Genomic DNA, 22958 nt, shown 5'->3' on the forward strand with positions numbered 1-22958 from the left:
CACACCCCCCCCCCCCCCCCCAAGAAGACAACATTTTTCATTTCCCTGTTTCGCATTTTTACTTCAGATTCAACACCCAAGGTCCCACTTGGATAGGTTTGACCTAGTTATCACTCCAAAACATGACTATTTTCCCTTAACACCTCAAGCAAAAGAGCAAGTTCCTCGGCTCCTTCATAGGTGGATAACTCCAAATCAACCTCCTGATAAGCATGTAGTAAGTATCCATACCATTGGTATTCCTTCTTTTACTGGATTTTGCGATGGAGTTATTTTAACATAGTCTGGGCATGGTGCCTTTTTTATTTTTATGTATTGCGAAGATCCTTACAGTTGGAGCTCTTCACCAAGTTGATTCTACTGCACTTCGGACTGCAGCTATCACGTGGCATGACGAGTTTGCACCTTTACCAAAGCCCTTACTGGTGGTCAACATAGGAGGGCCTTCAAGTAACCTTCTTTGCATCATTGTTCAATGCTAGAATTTCTAAACATTCAACTCACATGTTTCACTCTATAGTGGTCTAATGTTAGCTTTATTTTTTATATTTTGTCTAGTATATCAACCATCAGTGGACTAAAATATGAGTGTATATGCCTGTCATATGTTTCTTTGATTAGGGTACTGCAGATATGGCACAGACCTTGCTAAACAGTTAACAGCTTCTCTGCATAATGCCCTTGAGAAATGTGGCAGTGTGAGAATATCATTCTCCAGAAGGACGCCTGAAAAGGTATACATTTTGCCAAAATATTTCTTCTTATTCCAGGGTTTTTAAATCTTGATTTTCTTAGAACACCACTAAAATGAAATTTGGTTTAATGAGTCTGATTATTTAGTTTGTGATCAACAGATTTCCAATGTTGTCATCAAAGAACTGGGTAGTCATCCAAAAGTATACATTTGGAATGGTGAAGGTATTTTCACTTGAAGTTTGTATTATACGGAGTAGTTGATTTCTGGAACAATCATTTAACACTTACTTTTGTGTCATAGAACCAAATCCGCATATGGGACATCTGGCGTGGGCTGATAATTTTGTTATAACAGCAGATTCAGTTAGTATGTTGAGTGAAGCTTGCAGCACAGGGTATGTGTGAGAATAATTATGTTAATAGCAGATAGTAACATGTCTGTGTTTGTTTGTATTAGACTGAAATATTGTTTATTACCAGGAAGCCTGTCTATGTAGTTGGGGCTGAACGCTGTAGGTGGAAGTTTGTGGAATTCCACAAGGCATTAAGAGAAAGAGGGTTAGTCAGGCCATTTACAGGTCTCGAGGATGTAAGTAACAGCTCTCCTCCCTCTCTCCTTATCAATCCAACACAAACACAAGTGCACGTTACATAAATATGCAATGAGGAAAATATATCTCGTTTTAATACTCAAATATCATCCCTTTTTTCTTGCGCATAAACCTCAGATGTCAGAAACATGGAGTTATCCTCCACTCAATGAAACTGCAGAAGCAGCCAATCGAGTAAATGAAGCACTAGCTCAACGTGGATGGAAGATTAAAGCTTAGGATTAACGCCCACATTGTTGTTTGATTGTTTTGATTAATTTGTGAGGTCTAAATTTGCATATTTCCCTGTATACAGATTTATTCCATATTAATTGTTATGGCACAAAAGAAAAGGGTGGTAGATAAATTTTGGGATGAAGACTTTTCCATTCTTTATACCCATATGGGTTTTCAGGCATCCATAGAATAAACTTACACTTTTGACAAGGCTGTAAATCAGATACAGTCATACAGTACAAATGATGAGATGAGATTTGCATAACACGAAAGTAAAAGTTTTGTTCCCACTTCCCAGGATTTGCTTCAGTAATTTCTTTCTTAGCGTGCATTTCGATCTTTATGACATTACTATTAATTTAATTTAAATTGATTAACAGTGCAAATACTTTTATTATTCTTAAATTATGATACCTTATCACATGATATTGCAGTAGTTACCTGAATTGGCATAGACCCACAATTGCACATTGTTGTTTTTTTTTTTGGTAAATTCACCGGGTCTTTCTCTGTCCGTTTAACGGATCGAATCTTTTTTTTTATCCGTTTAACATTTCGGGTTTACTCGCGTTCGCTCTGGAAGGCACGGGAGCCGTGCTGGTCTAGGGAGAATCGTCACTTGTAGGAATCGAACTCGGGTTCTCCTGTCCAAGTATTGGGAAAAGAAATCTTTGTTAAATGCAAAGCTTTATTATATTGGAGCAAGTTTGCAACAACTCTCCCATTCATCCCATAACCGAAAAAACATTCTCAAAATTAGCATCAAACCACTCCATGATTTCTTCTTCTTCACCAATCTAGATGTATTATCCAACCCTTCCAAATCTCCTTCAGTTCATATATATCATCCTCAGCTCCCTCTCTTCCATATCTTCAAGATCATATATTCATCTTCAAAGTTCCAATGGAGTCATCAAAAGACAGCAAAGAAACAAGCATCCTTATGCCAGAATTCAAGCAGGAGAAAGGCAGCATTATTGCCACCACAAAAGCCACCCCTCTCCACCCACAGGTCGGAGGAGGAGGATGGAGGAGAGGTGTAGCTGTTGTTGACTTCATTCTCAGGCTTTGCGCTCTGGTTGCCGCCTTGGCCGCCGCCGTTACTATGGCAACCTCCGATCAATCTCTCCCTTTCTTCTCCCAGTTCTTCCAGTTCCAAGCAAGCTACGATGATCTCCCTGCCTTTCCGTATGCTCTTTCTTCAATTCCTTCCTTAAACTCCTCCCTTCCCTACCACTACTATTTTTGTTGTATCATGTATGTACAACTACGCATGCCCGCACTAATATTTCCTATAAAAACAAATATTAACACTACTTGTCTGCTCTATCGAGATCCCTACTACTATTACTACTTTTGTATCATGTACAACTATGCATGTCCGCACTTGTCCTATAAAAACAAATATTAGCACTACCTGTCCTGCCCTGTTGAGATCCTTACTACTTCCCTACTACTACTATTACTACTTTTGTATCATGTACAACTATGCATGCCCGCAATTGTCCTATAAAAACAAATATCAACACTACTTGCCCTGCCCTATCGAGATCCCTACTACTTCTCTACTACTACTACTTTTGTATCATGTACAACTATGCATGCCCGCAGTTGTCCTATAAAAACAAATATCAACACTATCTGCCCTACCCAGATATATAAATGAATGGGCGAAGCATAATTTTTGTATTTGATTACTTCTTTCAATAATTAGTCTTTTTGATTCAATTATATTGTTTTTAATATGTAGGTATTTTGTGGTGGCAAATGGCATAGCTAGCGGATACCTAGTTCTGTCCTTGCCATTCTCCATTATTTGTATCGTCCGACCACATTTGGTCGGCCCAAGACTTCTCCTCTTCATACTTGACATAGTAAGATCGATTTATATCAATTAAGCTAAACCTTGTACTTATATGTTTTTGTTAAACCAAAGGGTACGTGCAGTGTGTGAAAGTTACAACGTGCAGGTGATGATGGCTTTTACGGTGGCCGGAGCGGCCGCGGCGGCTGCCATAGTGTACTTAGCACACACCGGAAACTCCACCACTAACTGGTTTGCCATTTGCCAGCAGTACACCGGCTTCTGCCAGCGCGTCAGCGGCGCCGTCGTGGGTTCCCTCATCGCCGCCGTCATCTTCGCCTTCCTTGTCCTCCTTTCTGCCGCCGCACTCACACGCCACTAAACCACAAAAAGATATATATGTGTGTGTATGTATGCGTGTTTATGCATGTATATATTCATTTCATGTCAAGTTTGGCTTTTGTTGTCAAGAACAGAGTAACTGTTGTCTTTACTCAATAGCAAGATAATATATGTTCTATACTTCACTACTTAGCTAGATTCGATCCTGTAACTTCCTCTTAAGGAGAGTTAAGTGTTATCTGAGTAAAAAGTACTTGGCAATTGATGCATAGTTGGTGTATGAATAATATACTATATACAACAATAAACAAGTGTCACCTAATTTAAAAGTAAAGAGTATATGGTATGTTGATTGGGTTACCATATATATGTCCATATATAGGTTAAAAGTAAAGAGTATATGGTATGTTGATTGGGTTACCATATATATGTCCATATATAGGTGGAAAAAGACGAATCACCAATAGATTAATTCACACTTCTTTAACAAAAATATTCTTTAATATTCACTAGTTGTGTCATTATTGTATTGGGTCCTTCTTTTATATTTAATTTATATATAATTAATAAAGAATTTCTCTTTTTAAAATTTAACAAATAAATAATTATAATGGGGAAAGAGCATATTTATCACATTAATAGAGCTGGAAATATGGTGAGTCAAAAGAAAAATCAATGATAACCTAAGTAGTCAATCTTTTTCACTGTCTATTTATGCGACAACCTCCATAATTGCCTCCTTATCCAATCAAATCCCTTGATATTAGGACCTCAATTTTGACCATAAATGTTTTTACTTGTCTGCCTATAGGTTTTCCCGGCTATATATGGTGCATCAGTACCCCATACATCGAGATTTATTTTGTTCGTGTCAGACAAGATCTAAAAAGATACAAAACACTATCTAATAATTATATATTTTAAAATTGTTATTTTTCAAGGCTCGAATCTAAAATGATTAAACTATAAGAGACCTACATTGTTTTATCAAAACTCTAATTATTATTGATATAATCTTTTTTATTAAATCTTATATTATTTAATATTTCGTATAAATGATTTTTGTACTTTTAGTCATTTTTAAATATTTATTAGTTACTTATGAATTGATAAATTTCATTACTAGTAAATTAAATTAAGTCACATTGTATAAAATAATAAGCGAGTTATCAATACACGTCTTATAATCGGTCTCATTTTACCCATTTACTATTTACTGATTAAAATTTTGAGTAATTCTATTCCTACAAATCAAATATTGAAATTTAAATTTCTACTTCTTCTCGCATACTATTATTCTTTCATGGAATTACAATTCTTTTCTTAACTAATTCAATCAAACACCCCTTTAGAGATGCCTATAATTCAGTGAAGGAATTAATCACTATGTCTAACATTGAAAATTTTGGGTTACACCCATAAAAATGTACGTACCAAATAGAAAATTTGATAATAATAATTAAAAATTATTGGACTCTAAGATCTATAAATATTTCCATTTTAAGTTATAAAAGCCACCATTTTGGGCAGAGAAGTATCCTGATTTCCACACCTTTTCTCCCAAAGCCAAACTTCAAGATCAAGTTTTCAAAGCTACCATCTTCCCCTCTCTCTCTCTCTCTCTCTCTCTAGACTGTACTTTTCCCCCTATGGAAGTTTGAAACGAAATTCAATCAAACTTTATGCTCTGATTTGCATGCCAATCATTTCCAAAATCCAAAATCTTCCCAAAAATGCACTAAAGGCAATATGGGCTGCCATGGCTGTTCATCATTCTTCAATTCTCCCCCATTTTTCTCCTTTTTGCCCGCTCTCTTCCCACACTTTTTGACCGCTATAAAAGCATTAGCCACTATACTATCACCGGTGCCAAATTTCCCAGAAAAAAGGACATAACTCCCTGTTCTTCTACCCCTTTGCATTTAGATCTGCAAAACTTCAACCCCTTTCAAAAAAATTGGTTCTTGATCCCTGTTGAAGATATAGCAGTTAAGTTTTTGGTGGCTAAAGTATGAATGGAGATGGAAGAAATGGAGAAAATTTTAGGGTGATCATCACTGAGCAGTGATCAGTAAGAGAAGGTTCAAACTTTTAGGATTTAAGTGGGGAGATCAGAAGATACAATGGACACAAAAAGATCAGAAAATGGTTCCTTGTCCAGTGAGATTCTGCAGAGAATGGGGTCTGACAATGGGAAAGAACTCTCGTCTTCGGCCCGAAAGTTGGCTGCTTCATTGTGGGAGATCAAAGGGATTGCTGCACTGGGGAAAGAAGAGAATTTGCAGGAAAGAAATGGTGGAGAAATGGGCAGGAAAGAGAGGAGCTTGAAATCCTCCAAACATGGCTCCTCAAAGGCTTCTCGACTCTCTGATCCTCTTTACAGTCCTGTTTCTGAGGTCAGGTGTGATTTTTCTTGTTTTTGGTTATTCAGTTGAATAATAAAAAATTTTTGGTTTTGAGTTTAGTAAACTCTGCTTTGGATTCTGCAGAGAATGGAAAGATCTAAAGTGGAGATAGGTCACAGAAGAATAGCTTCCTATGGTACTCAAAAAGTTATGCAGAATGATTATTTCTTGCAGGTAGTAAATCTCCACTGCAACTTATCACTTCATTGTTCTTATCAATTCCCATTCTTTAATCTTTACCAAGAAACAATCTCCCCTCTCCTGCATCTAAAGGAAATGAAAAAAAAGATTCAATTTTTAATGTTTTTAAAGATAAGTATTGGGATGAATTGATTAGACCCCTCGTGTGTAGAGTGTACCGACAAGGGGTGGGAACCTGGGAACACCTCTTCCAGCCCCTCTTGGGCGGGGATTCTGGAATTGAGGATTAGTCTGGCCTAAGTTAATGTATCGAAAAAGAAGACTGAATTGATTGATTTTCCCAGTTCATAGGATAACAAGCAATAAGTGTCACTTCTAGGAAGTGGACAAACAGAGAACATGATCTGGTTCTGTCTAAGGTTCTATCATAACCAGCACATGTTTTGTTGTTTTCCACCCTGGAATTATTCCATGTTGTGTCACCTCTAACCTTAATTAATTCATGGGAAATCGACGAAACAGATAACATGATCCGGTGTCTGTTCATATTGCAACCATATCCAGTTTGTTGCTTTCCAACATGGAGTGATTTTGATGTTTTGTGATTATAATGAAGGGAGAAAATTTTTGTGGTGTTTACCAGGATGATAATAATATGCAGACTGGTGGGAGTTCTCAGACCAAACATCTGTTGAAGGATGTTTCACACAGTCTAACAACCTCGAAACAACTGCTGAAAGTTCTGAGCCGAGTGTGGAGCATAGAGGAGCAGAAATCCACCTGCATTTCCCTCTTTTCGACTCTGAAATCCGAGCTCGATCGAGCCTGTATTCAAGTGACCAAACTGATCCAAGAAAGGAGGCACAACCACAGCGAGGTCGACGCATTGCTGAAATGGTTCGAGGAGCAGAAGGCGGTTTGGAGGATGAAGGAGCAGTGCAAGATTCAGAGCGCTCTCACATCAGTAGTGGGAGAGCTGAAGACCGAAAAGAGGCTGAGGAAACAGGCCGAGAGGCTAAACAAGAAGCTCGGGAGAGAACTGTCTGACACGAAAGCCTCGTTAAACATGGCTGTGAAGGAGATTGAGAGCCAGAAGAGGGCAATGGAGGTGCTGGAGAGAGTGTGCGAGGAGCTAGCAAAAGGCGAGGCGAAATTGGAGGAACTGAAGAGGGAATCTTCTAAGGCTCGCGAGGAGGTCGAGAAGGAGAGGGAGATGCTGCAATTTGCTGATATATTGAGAGAGGAAAGAGTGCAAATGAAACTCTCAGAAGCTAAATATGAATATGAGGAGAAAACTGCAGTTCTTGACAGGCTAAAAAGTGAATTAGAAGCCTGTTTATCCTCAAAAAGTGTGTCCCAATCCCCCAACAATGACAACAAAATCAAAGCCCTCCAAAAACATTTCAGGGAAACACTCCCTGCAGGCTCGTGTCGTTTTCCAGACAACAAAGACGAGAGGGAAGACAGCGAAAATTCAGCAGACGAAGACGAAGATGAAGACAGCGAACTGCACTGCATAGAACTAAACATGGATGAAACCAGCAAGAGCTATGAGTGGAGGAATAATAATAACTCCTCAAACCCTAGCACTTCTCAGGAAAGACAAAGCTCTGATCCCCCCATAGAATGGGAGTTCATCAGCAATGGTGGACTGTTTGAGACTAGTGGCTCAGAAGCCTGGAGAAATGACTTTGAAGATGAGATTGAGAGATATCACATGATTAAGGATCTCAGAGACCATTTTGTTTCTGCTTCCAAGATACCACCACCCTCCCAAGATTTTGTCAGTCCAACCTAAAACAACATGAATCAATCACTACATACACTTTCCAGTTTCCCCATCCACTGCTCATGAGTTTACCAGTTTTGTGCTTTAATTTTATCACTTCAATTTAGTATTACTATTCAAAGTTCCATTCTTTTTTGGGATATATAAATTGTATAAAAATTGCAACTTTTGCTACTTGCACTTAAAGTTTTATATATAGACATATTGCGCTACTCATCCTGTCTCACTTTATTATATGAGTAAGAAAATAACTCATTTGTCTATATATTGTGTTTCGTTCTACATAATCAACTCAACCTTGATTATACATCAATTGTTTAACTCAGTCTATAAAGAACAAAATAGAAAAGTTGATTTCTTAGTTTGAGTCAGTCAGTTATGAGCAACCTAAACTCGTTTATTTCATCTGTAGTTCTTTATTTATTAGGGTCACAAGGCTATGCTAGGTTTGCACAATACAAACTCTCGATAGTGGTCGAAGGAAATAGAGACGCAGATGCCTTCAACAAATCCTTGTAGAATATATTATTGATCTTGTGATCTAGTGGCACGAAATTATTCTTTCAACTCTTATTTGAGCCCAAGTGAAATATAAACAGATGTTACGTTAGTTACAGAGTCACCAGTATTTAAAAAAATATTGATTGATATTGTATGGCCTAGGAATGTTATAGTTTTTAGCAAGTGAGTGCTTCCCCGGATGTTTCCTCCTCGTGTTAGATAAAGAATTATTTAAATCAAATATCATTTCATAATACAGTGCACAAAAACATACACAATGGGACACTGTACTCTAGCTCTTCCATTAAGTCCAAATGCACCAGTGATGTGCATAACAATACAAATCAATCCTTCCAAAAGTCAAAGAAAAACTCAAACTTTGTGGCTCAAATGACACCACCAGTCTTATCATATACAGAGGGAGGGGGAGGGGGCCTAATCCAAATTCTTTCCATTGGGTTACATAAGCATGGCTTTTGAATGTATTTATGAAGGCACCAAGAAAACATGCATTGATCATGTCTCAATTATACCATGGCAACTATAATGACTTGTCTTGGATTCTTTAGACCACATGCATGCACACATTCAACCACAACAGTGTGTGCAGTGGCTGCCATGTGTCTTGGCATTAGAGTAAGTTTTAAATGGTGAGATTTAAAATTACTAGCAATGTTTACGAAATAGAAATACATATCGCTAAAGTTGAATCTCGAATCTCAAGGGTCTCCATGTTCCGCCCGATAGAGCATTGGAGGATGTAACTTTGAGAGGTTAGTTCTTCCCACACGGCTGGTGAGGCTCGATCACTAGTCTTTCTTCTCAAACTTCACTCATGTGACCAACTGAGCTGCCTATGCGAGAGCTCAGAGGGGATTAATTCTAGTTTTTTTATCGAGTTCAATTCGAGACAATTGTCATCCCCAAAGACTGCTTAATACTTGCTAAGTGTTCATCATGTCACTTAAAAGTCTTGAACCCTTGGAGGCTTGGACTCATATATTGTAGTAATGCTTGCACAATTGATGAAAGGCATAGGTCTAATATCATCCCAAGCCCATTACCTAGCTAGATGTCTCATGGACCATCATCCACTTTGGCAAATCCATTTGGAAAATTAATAATAATTTAATAGGAGAATTTTCTCAAAATTTTCAAAATGAATAAAATTCTACTCCATAGTATTATGCTAGTATTAATTCTTTGGTTGAATTAATAATTAAATATATACAATGAAATTGCAACATGTATAATTATTATTATTGAGAAATGATGTACCATACTACAACTTCATACTTAAAAATGCAATATTTATAAAAATAAAAATGATGATCTAACCGTCTATCACCTACTCCACTTCTTGTATTGACACTATGATCAGTTATATGTTAGCTCCGTAAAAACTTAATCAGTGTCAAATTAACAGTTACTTATAGAGTATATAATATTTGAATTCAATTATATTTTTTGAAAATTTAACATGGTTAATTAGGACTTTTCTCCGTTAAGGGAAATTTATTTATTTATTTTTACTGTGATTAATTTTTTTTTTATCATTTTGATTTTAAAAAAATATTGACATTTATTTATTAAAGTTGTAAAGCAGAAAAGCTGACACATGGTATCCACGTCATGAATCTCCAAAATCCCAAAAACGTCAAAGCATCGCAGGGCCCACTTGCATGCACACAGAGAGCAAAGACACGTAGACACGTAGTCTCACCTCTCACGTGACATGCGACGTTGCCGAGTCACTCCGTACAACTTCACCCCCACCCAGCCACCGCTCTCAGGCCGCCACCGCCACCGTGGCTGATTCCCATTTTTCTCATTCCTAAAAGCAACCGAAAGTTAAAAATAAAAAGTTTCCGTTACTATTTTCTTCCTTCGATTCTCTCCTTTTCCCTCAAGTCTCTGTATATATATATATATAGGGAGAGAGATATATAGAGAGAGATACATACATAGAGAGAGAGAGAGAGGAAATTTTTTGGTTCTTGCTGGGAGGAAAAGTAATGGGTGATGGGCATGCGTCTTGTTCGAGAAATAGTGATAATAATAATAGTACGGAAATACCGTTAGCGACGGCGTCGGCGATGTTTCCGGGGTTTCGGTTCTCGCCGACCGACGAGGAGCTAATATCGTACTACTTGAAGAAGAAGCTCGAAGGGAGTGATCGGTGCGTTGAAGTTATCTCCGAGGTTGAGATATGGAAGCATGAACCTTGGGACTTACCAGGTATTCTCGATCATTTCTTACCATTAATTAATATAATCATGCCATTACTACATATCCTCGACAACACAAATTTCATTTATCCTATGTAACAACAATCAATTAAAACACCATAAGCCCATGGGATTAGCTAGCACCTCAAGTCATGGGGGGAGGGGGTTTGAACCTCATCTCAAACATTATTGAAGTTGGGCTCCCCAATTTGGAGTTGAGCTCTCGATCGAGGTTCAATCTCTCGTTTTATCATGCGTACAAAGAGCCCAACCTAGAAAACTGGTTGATCATTGACCTCGAGTCATGGTTGGATAGCAAGTTCGAACCCACCTCAAATATCATTGAAATTGGATTTTCACTTGGAGTAATGTATGGGTTGGATTCTTTGTGTGCATAATAAAGACAAGAACGAATTGAAGGCTGCTCATGCAGTCATGCGACACACAAACGACTCTAGGGGCCAGGGCGGGGAGCGAGAGACTACATTCTTCTAGACTCTCCGGGGAGACTAAGACTAGTCTAGCTAAAGCTAAAAACCTATGTCCCAAAAAGAAAAAACAAATTAAAACACCCTAGATAAAATTTATTTTGTTTATAATATCTCAAATATTTTCTTAAAAGGGTCCTAAAAGGTGGTAAGATATATAGGTCCACCCAAAAAAGTTGGCTTTATGTCCCATAATAAAGCAATCCATGCTTTCTTTATTGTACTTTCTGTCAATGCATTTTTCTTTAGGATAGCTTAGCTTTGAAAGTGAAGTAAAAAGCTCTAAGCTTTAATGTAGACTAGTGTTTCTTTATCTGTAAAAGTTTCCTGACCCTTGAAGAACTTTGAGAGTGAGTGAAATGTTTTCTTTAAATGGTACCATGTGTTCTGTTCTTTCCAGAAATAGAGGTGAATTGCAAAAAAATAAAAAAGATACGGAGTATTCTTTTTCCAGCACCCATGTATTGTGTTTAATGATGTTTTTAACATGGAATGAATTCTAGTTATTACTCAAGGTGTGCGGTAAACTCACCCTGTGACCTTAGTGAAAAAAGATCGTAACGAAGTAAACTAGGGGTCCGTTTGGAAAGCAGGAAAATGACTTCTGGAAAATGTTTTCCGGAAAATGAGTTATTTGTGTGTTTGGATGTATTATGGAAAACTGTCTTTGTGTGTTTGGTTCATTTTCTGGAAAATGGATAGAATTGTATAATTAAACATTGTAATTGTTTTATTTAAAATATAAAAAATTATTAATAGTTATTAAAATAATGGTATTTAATAAAAAAAAAGAATTTATAAAAAAATAAAAATTTAAAAAATTTAAAAAATAAAAATATAATATATAAAAAAATGTAGCAAAGGTTTTCGGCGGTTTCCCCACCCCCTTGGTCCATGGTCATGGATGATATGGCTTGGTTTTGGTTGAAAACATGCGAAACAGCTATTCTGCGCGATTCCGTAAAATGACTTACGGAAAAAAATTCCGTAAGTCATTTTCCGGAAAAATTAACTGATTTTCCTTGGTCAACGGAAAACATTTTCCGTTGACCATATTTTCCCGACATTGCCAAACACAGAAAACTCGGAAAACATTTTTCAGAAGTCATTTTACATGTTACCAAACACACCCTAGATTGCAAAGAATCAATTTTTAATTTGTTATATGGTGGTGAGTACAATTCTTGAATGAAAGAAGTGGAAAGGGATCTAGAAAGCTAAAACTGAAAATAAAAGTATTGCTTGAAGAGATTTGGCTCATCTCCTTACCATTTCTTTGATGACACACATTCTGGAACTCTTATTGTAGGGTGCTTATCTTGCTTCACTCTTGTCTTTATTCCTGGCTAGGAATATGTCTAGTTGTCTAAGATTTAGGCCACGGTTTAATGTTATATTGCTCTATTAAGTTATGTGTTTTTATTCTTATGGAAGCAGTGAAGTCTGTGATTCAATCGGATAACGAGTGGTTCTTCTTTTCTCCTCGAGGAAGGAAGTACCCGAATGGATCACAGAGCAGAAGAGCTACAGAGTCTGGCTACTGGAAGGCCACAGGAAAAGAACGGAATGTGAAGTCTGGTTCGAATGTGATTGGAACAAAAAGAACCTTAGTGTTCCACACTGGTCGTGCACCTAAAGGACAACGGACACAATGGATTATGCACGAGTATTGCATGAATGGGAGATCTCAACCTCAGGTAATATCGAAGTTCCAAATAGTAGTATAGTCCAATTTCTGATTGATATCATTCTTGACAGAGCGTTTTATTGTTAGTGGCATGTAAATATCAATGCTGGCCTCGTTCTACTAATTGAAGCATGTGTTCCATCTCAACTAAAAGTCTAAGCTGATAGTTGGATTGCACGTTTATGTTTATATATTATATATATGCGCAACACTACTCACAATTCAATGAAACATTCATATGTGAAGTTCACTCTGGTTCCTTTTTGATCACTAGGATTCAGTGGTAGTTTGTCGCCTTCGGAAGAATAATGAGTTCCATTTGAATGAGGCTCCAAGAAATCAGATGAACAATTCCAATGCCAATAATAGTACGACAGCTTTATCCGGGGCAGATCCTGCTGGGAGTTCGGGCGGGGTAAATGCAGGGGAAAGCTGCTCAAAGGAGTGTAGCAGCAGTTTCAATTCTCACTCGGTTGAGCAGATTGATTCCGATTCTGATTCGGATGAAAAGCTGGTTAATGAAATCTCTCTACACCATCCGCCCGGGCATCAAAAGGTCTTTTAATTTCTTTATATTTTTACATCCACTCGGTTTCTATGTTATTTCTTTTTTAGCACAACATGCCATGCTAGCTTGTGTTCGTGCAACGTAACGATTGTGTTTGGTCAATGGTCACTCTTGTTTTGTTTACTTTGTGGAACAAACTAGCAGGCTATGCCTCTCTTATGATGATGATGCATACACATGAATTCCAGGACTTTTTCGACGCAGAAGACTGGTTTGCAGACATAATGAAAGACGACATTGTTAAGCTCGACGATTCTTCGCTCAATCCCTGTCTGGATGCCTTGCCAGCAGCTACCACTACGAAGCCCGAACCAGAACCACAGCAAAACCAGGCGACGGCTGCTCAAGGCTTTACACCCGACCTGTTCCCCTTTCAAGGCACAGCAAACCGGAGGCTTCGACTGAGAAAGGAAGCTGCTCGAGGCGAGCCATTCCAACTTGACAAGCAACAGCTGTTGCCGAGGCGTTTAGTTAGCATGATGTCCCGGGGGAGGATAAAGCACTGCTCGATTTATGTATGTTTCCTCAGCCTTATAATTCTGCTGTTTTGCTGTTCTGGTTTGCTTCTTCGTTTGGAGAATCTGATGAACAAGTAAATGGTTTAGATGTCTTCTGCTTCTAAGGATGAAGGACAGACATAATAGAAATGTGCTTTTCTATATATGATATAGTCAGCAATTGATTAACATATGACTGTACATTATATTACTGTTCTTTGTACTTGTAAATGTAATTCTAATCTAAATGGTAAGAGATGATCCTTATGACTGGTGTATCATATGTTCTAACACTTGCAGACACAGACCAAAGTTTCCTTAAAAATATTTTAGGTAAACCACATCAACAATGTCTTAAAAAGAGGTGGTCCGATTCTCTCTAGTAAGAATCAAAAAACTGAATCAGTGAGTTAAGTCCATGCAGAGAAAAAGCATGTCATTGTTCCTCTTTTTTCAGCATATTGTTAAATTATAATAAATGACTCAAAGTTTCGCGTCGTCAAATAATCCTAATAAGTTTCATTTATAGTTTTAGTTATGGAGTAATATTTTTTCTTTATTAATTTGTGATAAGTACCCCGGCCCATTTCATGGAGGAACCTATCAACTTCAATTTGGTTGCTGTAAATTGTTGTCTTGTTTATTAATCTATTGACAGAGAGGTCAAGTAGATGGTGATAATTTTATCATTGTTGAGTTAAACCTAAAATACCTAACCTATCCAATTTCATTGAGTGATTTTTATTATGGATTAATGCTCTTACATAGAATTTTGGTTCAAAAATTCAAAGCTTAATTTGTTGGAGATGTTGATTAAGAATTTAAGATATAGTGCAGAATTGAATGAAACATTGTTATGGTTTATAAGCTAACATGATATACTAATTGGAAATTAAATTTTTGTTAGTTGTACATCACTATAATCACTCTAACTCGTATATAATATGATTCACGATTGATATATAAACTAATAAACGTTTATTGATTTGTACATGATGAATAATATTTTATTAGTAACAACTCCTCACATAATTAAATGGTGACTCAAAATAGACATTCATTTATTGCCCAAGGGATAGTCAAGTAGGTGGAATGTATCAGAAGGTCATGAATTTGATTCTTGGTCGGGTCCGTTGCACTGGTCTCCCTAATGTGATTTACCTCTCTTGTGTGGTTTGCGCACTATTATTACCTAGGAGTAGGATATATCAAATGCACACTCTGGAGTAGTGACAAAATTTCTGTCTTCACCAGTATATATATATATGCTACAAGGGGTTAGTTTACTCGATCAAATAATAATATTCCATCCGTCCCATTTTATGTGTCGATTCGCGGTTAACAATGCTTGACTGAAGTTAATTTTAATTCGATTTTTCATAATATTAAGTTCGGTATTAGTATACAAAATTTATATATTTAGAAACTATACTAAAAGTACTATTAAACACAAAAAAAAAATCAAATTTAAAAATAAGTAGAAAATAATAAAGAAAATAAACAAAGTAGAAAAAGTTAGTTTGACCAATGAATAGTAAGTAGGACAGATAAAATGGGACAGAGAGAGAGAGAGTATATGATAATACGTTAAAGAGGTATTAGCACAAGAATTTGTATTGTCATTAATCAAGCATTCAGAAACTCAATTCAATGCAACCAACCTGTCAACATGTTAATTGGTGTACCAATTAAGGTTTAATATTATATATCTCAAAATTATAAGATAATATCATAGAAATAGTTCTAGCTACACACATATTGCACCATATACTGAAGTACTAAATACATTGTTTCACAATCCAAATCGAATTGGTCGAAAGTTGGTTTGATAACCACAAGGTTTTAAATTCGATACCTTGTGGAAGTTGTTTATTGACCTTTGCTAGCTAAGGTCATAGGACAAGTTTCATCATAACGCACATTCAGATTGCAGTACGCAAGTATAAAGAACATGTTAGCGTAGTTGTATGCTAGGGCGTTTGATCTTGATGATAAAATAAAATACTCCAATAGATCAAAAGTTTGATTCTTGTAAATTGCAAATATATGTTACTGCAATTTAAGGTTCGCTCATGTTGAAGCGCTTGATCTTGACGAGGACAATAACAAAAAACAAAAAAAAAAAAAAAAAACTCTAATAATAGTAGAGATCAAAAATCAAATTAAAGTTGGAATTGGCATCACTGTACTGCATTATATTAATCAGGCTGATGAGGCAACTTGGACATAATAACTCCCTAGTCCATGCACACAAGCTAGGGAGTTGGCATTAGGTATTGCACTATTGCATGCTATATTTAATCGCCATAATTTAGAAAACCACCAAATCATCAAGAAGCACATATATATGATCTTAGCTAGCTAGGTTGTTGTTCTACCCACTTTCAAATGATGAGGTTGTGAAAAAACTTGGTAGTTTTAATTTAGTGGGTATACTATAACAACAGCCACTATATCTTTTAATGATGGATCTACACCCTTTGATTTGAGTAATTGGCATCAAAATATAATTCAGAAAATCTATTTATTTTTTAAAAAAAAAAATGATAAGTAACACGCACTTTACGCATTGCTACTCTACAACATATAATATTTAATCACAATTAATTCTTCTCTCCAACTACTCCTTATATAAACCCCAGCAGTTCCCACACTTGGTGGCACATTTCCGACAATTTCCTTAATTTTTCCGAACTAAAATACGCTAACGTTGTCATCTTCGAACAGAACGGAAGTATTCAACATCGTACTCCGTACGATGTCTAAGCATTCATCACCACAACACAAAAAGATGAGCCACGTCGACGAAGAGCCAACACCGGAACTCGACTTGAAGCTCAACCTATCACCGCCAGGGACCACTGCCCCTACTCCTCCTCCTTCGCCGCCGCCTCTCGGATCACCTTCTTCTTCTTCTGTAGAGCGATCGCCGTCGTGGTCGTGCGTGTCTCGGGAGTTGAGCCCCTCGGCGGATGACACCAACGCCGCCGGCGAGGTCCCCATGATGGTGGTTGGCTGCCCTCGGTGCCTAATGTATGTTATGGTGTCAGAGACGACTAATCCAAAGTGCCCCCAGTGCAACAACACGGACTTGCTTGATTTTAAGTAATTGAATGTGTTCGATTTGGGAATTGAGAATCAAATACTTAATAATAGTAATGGACTTGGTGGTGCAGAGTGAAATTTGAAAGTATTTTTCATATTACAATGTTTGAATCATGATTATTAACATATTATATATGGATTTGGACTTCAATAAACAAGCCCAATTGTCCACTTCTCACCCCTATATTTTTCTTGCATTTTACTAAACAAGTTATAAATTTAGTGTTATATTTAATTTACAATGCATACTATAAGTCGTTGAAATTAATTAAGCTAAGGGTTAAGAACTAAGGTGGGTGAGCTATTCTAAGCCTTCAAGTGTGAGTTGGTCATCTTGGTGGACTAGAAATTTATTGACTCAACCCAACTTTATACTAGGTATTTCATATTTATTGGGTCAACCTCTCAATATAATTTTTTGAAATAAAATAAAATAAAATGTCAACCATCTAATAAATCATATTTTAAAAATAATAAACTAAGTTCTCAATAAATTAGTCTATCTCTATATTGTAACATTTGACCAGTAGTTATGTCGGGTGAACCTGGGTCTAAAAATGACGAGGTTTTTTTTTTTTTACTAAACATATTGGTCTGAAATGTGGAACACAAACTCTACATTCACATACACTATACTCTACATTCACAATTTGTAAACTCCACATTCACACATTATAGGATTATATGTTTAGTAACTATATTACCACTGTTATGCATTCACATTACACATTCAAAACTCTATATTCACAGGTCCTATATATACTCCATATTCACAACTTGAGAACTCCACATTCACACATTACAGGGCTACAAGTTGCTAGAACTTCTTAACTCTATTACAGATTCACACATGCATAACTCTACATTCACGATTTCTATACTCCATATTCACAATTTGAAACCTCCACATTCACACATTTCTGGGCAACTCTACATCCACACAATCATAAGTCTACATTCACGATTTCTATACTCTACATTCACACTTTAAAACCTCTACATTCACACATTTTTGGACAACTCTATATTCAGTAATATGGTTACTAATTATAAAAAAAAAAGAAAAAAAAAAGACAAAACGACGTAGTTTTGGACCTGAGTCCACAGCATAATTTGCGCATTTGACTCAACACCTCAAATCAGTATAAATGTATAATATCTTATCTTAGCTTAGCAAAAACATGCTTATGTACAAAAGATCTATCTGATAACTGCAGACACATAATATATTAAAAACAGACACTTAGGACATCCTCAATAGTGAGATTTTTGAGGTACCAAATAAGAGAGAGAAGAAGAAAAAAAGAAAAAAAAATTGTTTAACACACAATGAAAAAGAAAAAACACTGCAATGACGCGCCAGTTGGGCGCCATTGTGCGCGAAATGCGCACATGTGTGACTGTTTTTCCTATTTCTCTGTGCTGTAGGACTCACAAAATTCCATTGTTTGCCAAAAGACTTTATATTTTCTCTTTCCTCCTCGACATCACAAATGTTATTCTAAAAAACTGTGCAAAATGTACTATTGAGACAAAGTAATACTAAAAAATGCAAATTGGGACTGGCCTTAAATACTATTTTAAACTAAAGTAAACAAGGTAAGATATACTCTTATCCATAATATAATTTGCCAAATTCTATCCAATTTACTATTATTAGATAATGAAACGGACTCAACTCATTTTGATGACTAAATTTCTAAATAATTGTATTGCCCTAAGTCTCCTTTCATATTCTTCCTGAGTGGATCCCTTTGCAGTCGCGTTCTTCCCAAACCCCCCTCCCAAGATTTGATCTTTACGCCTTTAATCTCTGGCCCAGAAAATGGCACTCGGTTCAGGAGGATCTAGTGTTGTCGGTAAATTATCACCTCAATTTTTAGATTTCCTATTACATGGTTCAATTTTGAGATTATGCATACATCGTATGTCTATGATTGTTCTAATACTATAATTATCTATTTGGTACCTGTATCCGATGTTTCATATAAACTATCTCGATGAGTGCTTGTTTTCCCCCGAGTGTCGAAGTGGATTCTATCAAAATCGGAGCTTTAGTGTTATTCTTTTTTTTTCTTTTTTCTTTTTATTTACTTTGTGTTCTCTTTTTACTGTTTTTTTGGTTCAATTTTTCCTTAAATGAGATTCTATGTCTTTTTATTTCGTTATGGTTTAGTAGGTGATTTAAGTGTTTTATGTGAAAGCTGGGGACTTTTGTATATCTTGTTTACTTTTAGTTGTATGTCAATTTGTGTAATTTAATTGGAACAGGGGTGGAATGCTAGCTGTTTGAGAGTTTGAATTGTTTGGATGCCAATCCAGATTTCTTTTACAGTTCTTTACCAATTTGTAATGCTTCTGCTACCATGAAAAGTTTATTATTGCTATAACTTAGACTCGATCAACATCTGTCCATGTTTGTGATGCAGTTCATGCCATATTTTCATGTCATTTTGTATTCTATTATACTTTAGAATCATTAACGTATTGGAATTTGTTGTCGTTCTGCAGTTCCTCGCAATTTTAGGTTGCTTGAGGAGCTTGAACGGGGGGAGAAAGGTATTGGAGATGGTTCTGTCAGCTATGGAATGGACGATGCTGATGATATTTACATGCGTTCTTGGACGGGTACCATAATTGGTCCTCATAACGTAAGCTGTTTGTTTAAATAGTTCTTCACTTCTTTCTTTTGCTCTTTCAGATTCTTAAGAACTTCTGGATTGGGATTTTGTGTTAGTGCATAAGCAAAGATGAGATTTTTTTTTCTTGTTTGCTCTTCAATATTTATTTGGCACAGGGATTGGCAGTATGTATGTAGGTTGCACTAACGGTCTTGATTTCTGGTTTGCCATGTGGTTAGAAGTTTACTAACATTCTTTTCCAGACCGTGCACGAGGGACGTATTTATCAACTCAAGCTGTTTTGTGACAAAGATTATCCCGAGAAGCCTCCAACCGTGCGCTTCCATTCACGTGTCAACATGACTTGTGTGAACCCTGAGACTGGAGTGGTAAGGAAGTATTTTATATTGGTCGCACTCTTATTATCTTATAGTCTTACATCGATTGTTTTTGTGTGTGCGATTTGCGAGGAATAGATGTCTTTGTAGTATTGTGTTTCAATGCAATTCTTTATGGTGTTATCCTGTTACACAGTCTAACCCATAAGTCGGGAAAATGTGAAGTCACATTCAAGAATTTATGAAATTTGCCAGGTGGAAGCAAAGAAGTTCGGTATGCTGGTAAGTTGGCAGCGTGAGTACACGATGGAGGGCGTATTGACACAGTTGAGAAAAGAAATGGCTGCACCACACAACCGAAAGCTCGTTCAACCCCCAGAAGGAACCTTCTTCTGATCGCGTTAGCCACGAGAAGCGCCTGCCTGTCTGCATCATCGAAAGCTGGGCAACAACAGGCTCGATTTCTCGTATGCATGCGCGCCGTAAATAGTTCTCCTTCATGTTCTAATGACTAGTGTTGTGTATCTTGCAACAGCTTTAATTTCTGTGTACCTTCTGACTTGTGTGTTTATGTTGAGTTCAATTAATGTCAAAGGGGATTGTTATTATGATACCCATTGTTCTACTCTCTAGTGCTGCTTATGTTTAAGGATTCCCATCCAGGTTTGCTTTCTTAATTTATATGAAAGTCCACAATCGCTACTCAAAGGTACTTTTTTGGCTAAAGTCTGTTTTTTGGCTAAAGTCTGTCTTGTGATCTAGGCCGGATGGAAGAAAACTGAATGGTGCCAACTTATCTCTCAAATATGAAATATATCCAATAGAATAATGACACTAGTTTTTTGTAAGGATACACGAGGCCTATCGATATGAGTGGTATGATTGAGCTGATGGCTTGATGGAGCGGTTGGGTGACTTCACGAGTAGTCATTGTGCGTATTTATACCCATCAGTGTCACAATTAATTTGTTAAAAATAAAAATTACCATTCATACAATAATATTTAGAGGGAAGAATAAGAGTAGTTTTACCTTACAAGTGGGAAAGAAGTCACCATATGGTAACATTTCTTCAAAGCAACATGCATGTTTACCGCTAGCTTTGATAAGCTAATGAAAGTAACATTTCCCACTACTCCACTAGGACAGCTTAGGAAATTAATTAGTATCGTAATCTCATTTACACCCTTAGACTAATTCTATTAACGTCGGGATAAAAAGTAAAAAAAAAAAAAAAAAAAGCTCATATAAGCGCTCCAGATGCAGTTATGTTGGGGCCGCTTTGGGCAGGCCATGCCACGGGCGTCTTTACAACAGAAAATAAAATATATTGTTATAATATTGACACGCTTGTGCTGGGGCGTTGGGTTGGCCATGCCATGGGCATCTTTACAATAAAAGTAACACATATTGACGCGTATACAACATTGATGGACACTTGTATACACTAATAAAACAAAATTTTAATTAAGGAAACCAAGATTCCTTAGTAAAATTAATTCATTCTTAATTAAAATTAAATTTTGATTCTTTCTTTCTTTCTTTCATGGGAACAGTTACTATTCCTTTCATGCAGATAGAGAAAAAGAAAATGGAATGTATTACAGTACGAAAATAAGACTATATACACAATGTTTTATTTTGATGTGGTAATCACACATTAAAATTCACATATATACCAAATACATTAGAATCTGCTCCGAATAAGACCTAATCTCGAGAATCTGTCTGTTAAGTTTCAGTTTCGAGAATAGGATACAATATAATAATAATAATAATAATATGAAAAACATGAGCCTTAATTCACACTTAATAGGATGAATAAAGAAAAATTAAATTTAGTTCAATTCACACTTATTGCTGCCGGCCAAACGGAGCCTTAATATTTACCGGCGACCGACGAGGTTGTCGTCGTCGTCTCGTCGAGGATGTTGGTGAAGGCTTGTACGATGATGTCGTGGAGGGAAGGAGGATTCATCAACAGAAAACACTTGAGAAGCTCTTGCAGATCCTCCTGCGACTGGATACTCTTCTTCTGGATCATCTGAAGCATCGACTGCCGGAAATCGCCGCAAGGATCGTCGGATTCCTTAACGACGGCGATGCTGCCGGAGATCTTCGGGCTCCGGCTCACCATCTGCCGGCACAAAATCTCCTCCCTCCGATCATCTTCACCACCATGCATGGCGGCGGCCGTGGAGGATGAAGAAGGCGGCGGAGATGACGACGGCGGCGCCGGCGGCTTAGGTTTTGGCTCCACCGCTTGCGTCGATTCTCCGCAGCCGCAGCCGCTTTTGATTACATTCTTTAACTTGCATGATTGTTTCTTAGGTTTTGCAGACATTAGAGCGAGGAGGAGGAGGAGGAGGAGAGAGGAGAATAAATATATATTTACAAATTTAAAAAAGAATCATTTTTAGATAACTATTACATACATACATACTTAGCTTATATATTCACATCCCCACCTAATTATTTAATTTGGCTACCTTACATCTTACCAAATTTGGCTACATTTACTTTATTTATCTACTTTTTCTTCAAGAACCAGTTACAAAGTCATAAGATTTATCGCGTTAAGACATTTCTATTACCTAAAAGAGTAAATGATATCAATCCTCAAATCAATTACATATATTCTTATGAGATTCAATATGATAAACAAATGGTTTCTAGTTACCATATATAAAACTTTTTCAATATTATTCTTGAATACAACAATGTAATTAAACAAAAAGTAAATCCTATGATATACATGTATGATATGATGATATACTTTAATCATCATTATTAAGTCTATTACATTATATTTTCCATCATTATATTATCAAGTTTATTACATTTTCCATAATACAAAACCAAACCATATTGACGGATCACAAGTTTACTCAACTCATACTGCAAGCTAAAGTTGGAGTAGAT

At 36.7% G+C, this 22958-nt stretch overlaps 6 protein-coding genes across 7 annotated transcripts in view; 5 read left to right on the forward strand and 1 right to left on the reverse strand.

Moving 5' to 3' along the window:
- Nucleotides 1-1813, forward strand: part of LOC116024720 (mitochondrial fission protein ELM1) — a 4989-nt gene extending 3176 nt beyond the window's left edge. Inside the window, exons 4-10 of the mRNA XM_031265694.1 lie at nt 68-217; nt 324-450; nt 622-734; nt 855-918; nt 998-1091; nt 1177-1285; nt 1425-1813. Coding sequence (XP_031121554.1) covers nt 68-217; nt 324-450; nt 622-734; nt 855-918; nt 998-1091; nt 1177-1285; nt 1425-1526 — 759 coding nt within the window. The 3' untranslated portion in view covers nt 1527-1813. The remainder of the gene's footprint in view (nt 1-67; nt 218-323; nt 451-621; nt 735-854; nt 919-997; nt 1092-1176; nt 1286-1424) is intronic.
- Nucleotides 1814-2408: 595 nt separating this feature from the next.
- LOC116024019 (casparian strip membrane protein 2-like) lies at nt 2409-3858 on the forward strand. The gene is made up of 3 exons (XM_031264915.1): nt 2409-2711; nt 3274-3397; nt 3494-3858. The coding sequence occupies exons 1-3, from the start codon at nt 2428-2430 to the stop codon at nt 3707-3709; spliced, it is 624 nt and encodes a 207-aa protein (XP_031120775.1). The 5' UTR covers nt 2409-2427; the 3' UTR covers nt 3710-3858.
- A 1368-nt stretch (nt 3859-5226) lies between these two features.
- LOC116024777 (uncharacterized protein At5g41620-like) lies at nt 5227-8218 on the forward strand. Its single transcript, XM_031265774.1, has 3 exons — nt 5227-6065; nt 6159-6248; nt 6859-8218. The coding sequence occupies exons 1-3, from the start codon at nt 5793-5795 to the stop codon at nt 8011-8013; spliced, it is 1518 nt and encodes a 505-aa protein (XP_031121634.1). The 5' UTR covers nt 5227-5792; the 3' UTR covers nt 8014-8218.
- A 2241-nt stretch (nt 8219-10459) lies between these two features.
- Nucleotides 10460-14240, forward strand: LOC116025848 (NAC domain-containing protein 89-like). Of its 2 annotated transcripts, none has more exons than XM_031267216.1 (4): nt 10460-10743; nt 12656-12918; nt 13183-13464; nt 13665-14240. In XM_031267216.1, exons 1-4 carry the CDS (start codon nt 10521-10523, stop codon nt 14070-14072), a joined length of 1176 nt encoding a protein of 391 aa, XP_031123076.1. In that variant the 5' UTR covers nt 10460-10520; the 3' UTR covers nt 14073-14240. The 2 variants fall into 2 exon arrangements, with proteins under 2 accessions (XP_031123076.1, XP_031123077.1); XM_031267217.1 differs by having other exon boundaries at nt 12659-12918.
- Nucleotides 14241-18771: 4531 nt separating this feature from the next.
- On the forward strand, nt 18772-20699 carry LOC116024597 (ubiquitin-conjugating enzyme E2 variant 1C-like). The gene is made up of 4 exons (XM_031265524.1): nt 18772-18937; nt 19590-19729; nt 19963-20088; nt 20293-20699. Exons 1-4 carry the CDS (start codon nt 18904-18906, stop codon nt 20431-20433), a joined length of 441 nt encoding a protein of 146 aa, XP_031121384.1. The 5' UTR covers nt 18772-18903; the 3' UTR covers nt 20434-20699.
- Nucleotides 20700-21915: 1216 nt separating this feature from the next.
- On the reverse strand, nt 21916-22380 carry LOC116025368 (transcription repressor OFP6-like). The gene has a single exon (XM_031266585.1). It carries the CDS (start codon nt 22378-22380, stop codon nt 21916-21918), a length of 465 nt encoding a protein of 154 aa, XP_031122445.1.
- Between the last annotated feature and the right edge of the window lie 578 nt (nt 22381-22958).

Source organism: Ipomoea triloba, chromosome 7 (genome assembly GCF_003576645.1).
Source record: "Ipomoea triloba cultivar NCNSP0323 chromosome 7, ASM357664v1".
Taxonomy (NCBI): domain Eukaryota; kingdom Viridiplantae; phylum Streptophyta; class Magnoliopsida; order Solanales; family Convolvulaceae; genus Ipomoea; species Ipomoea triloba.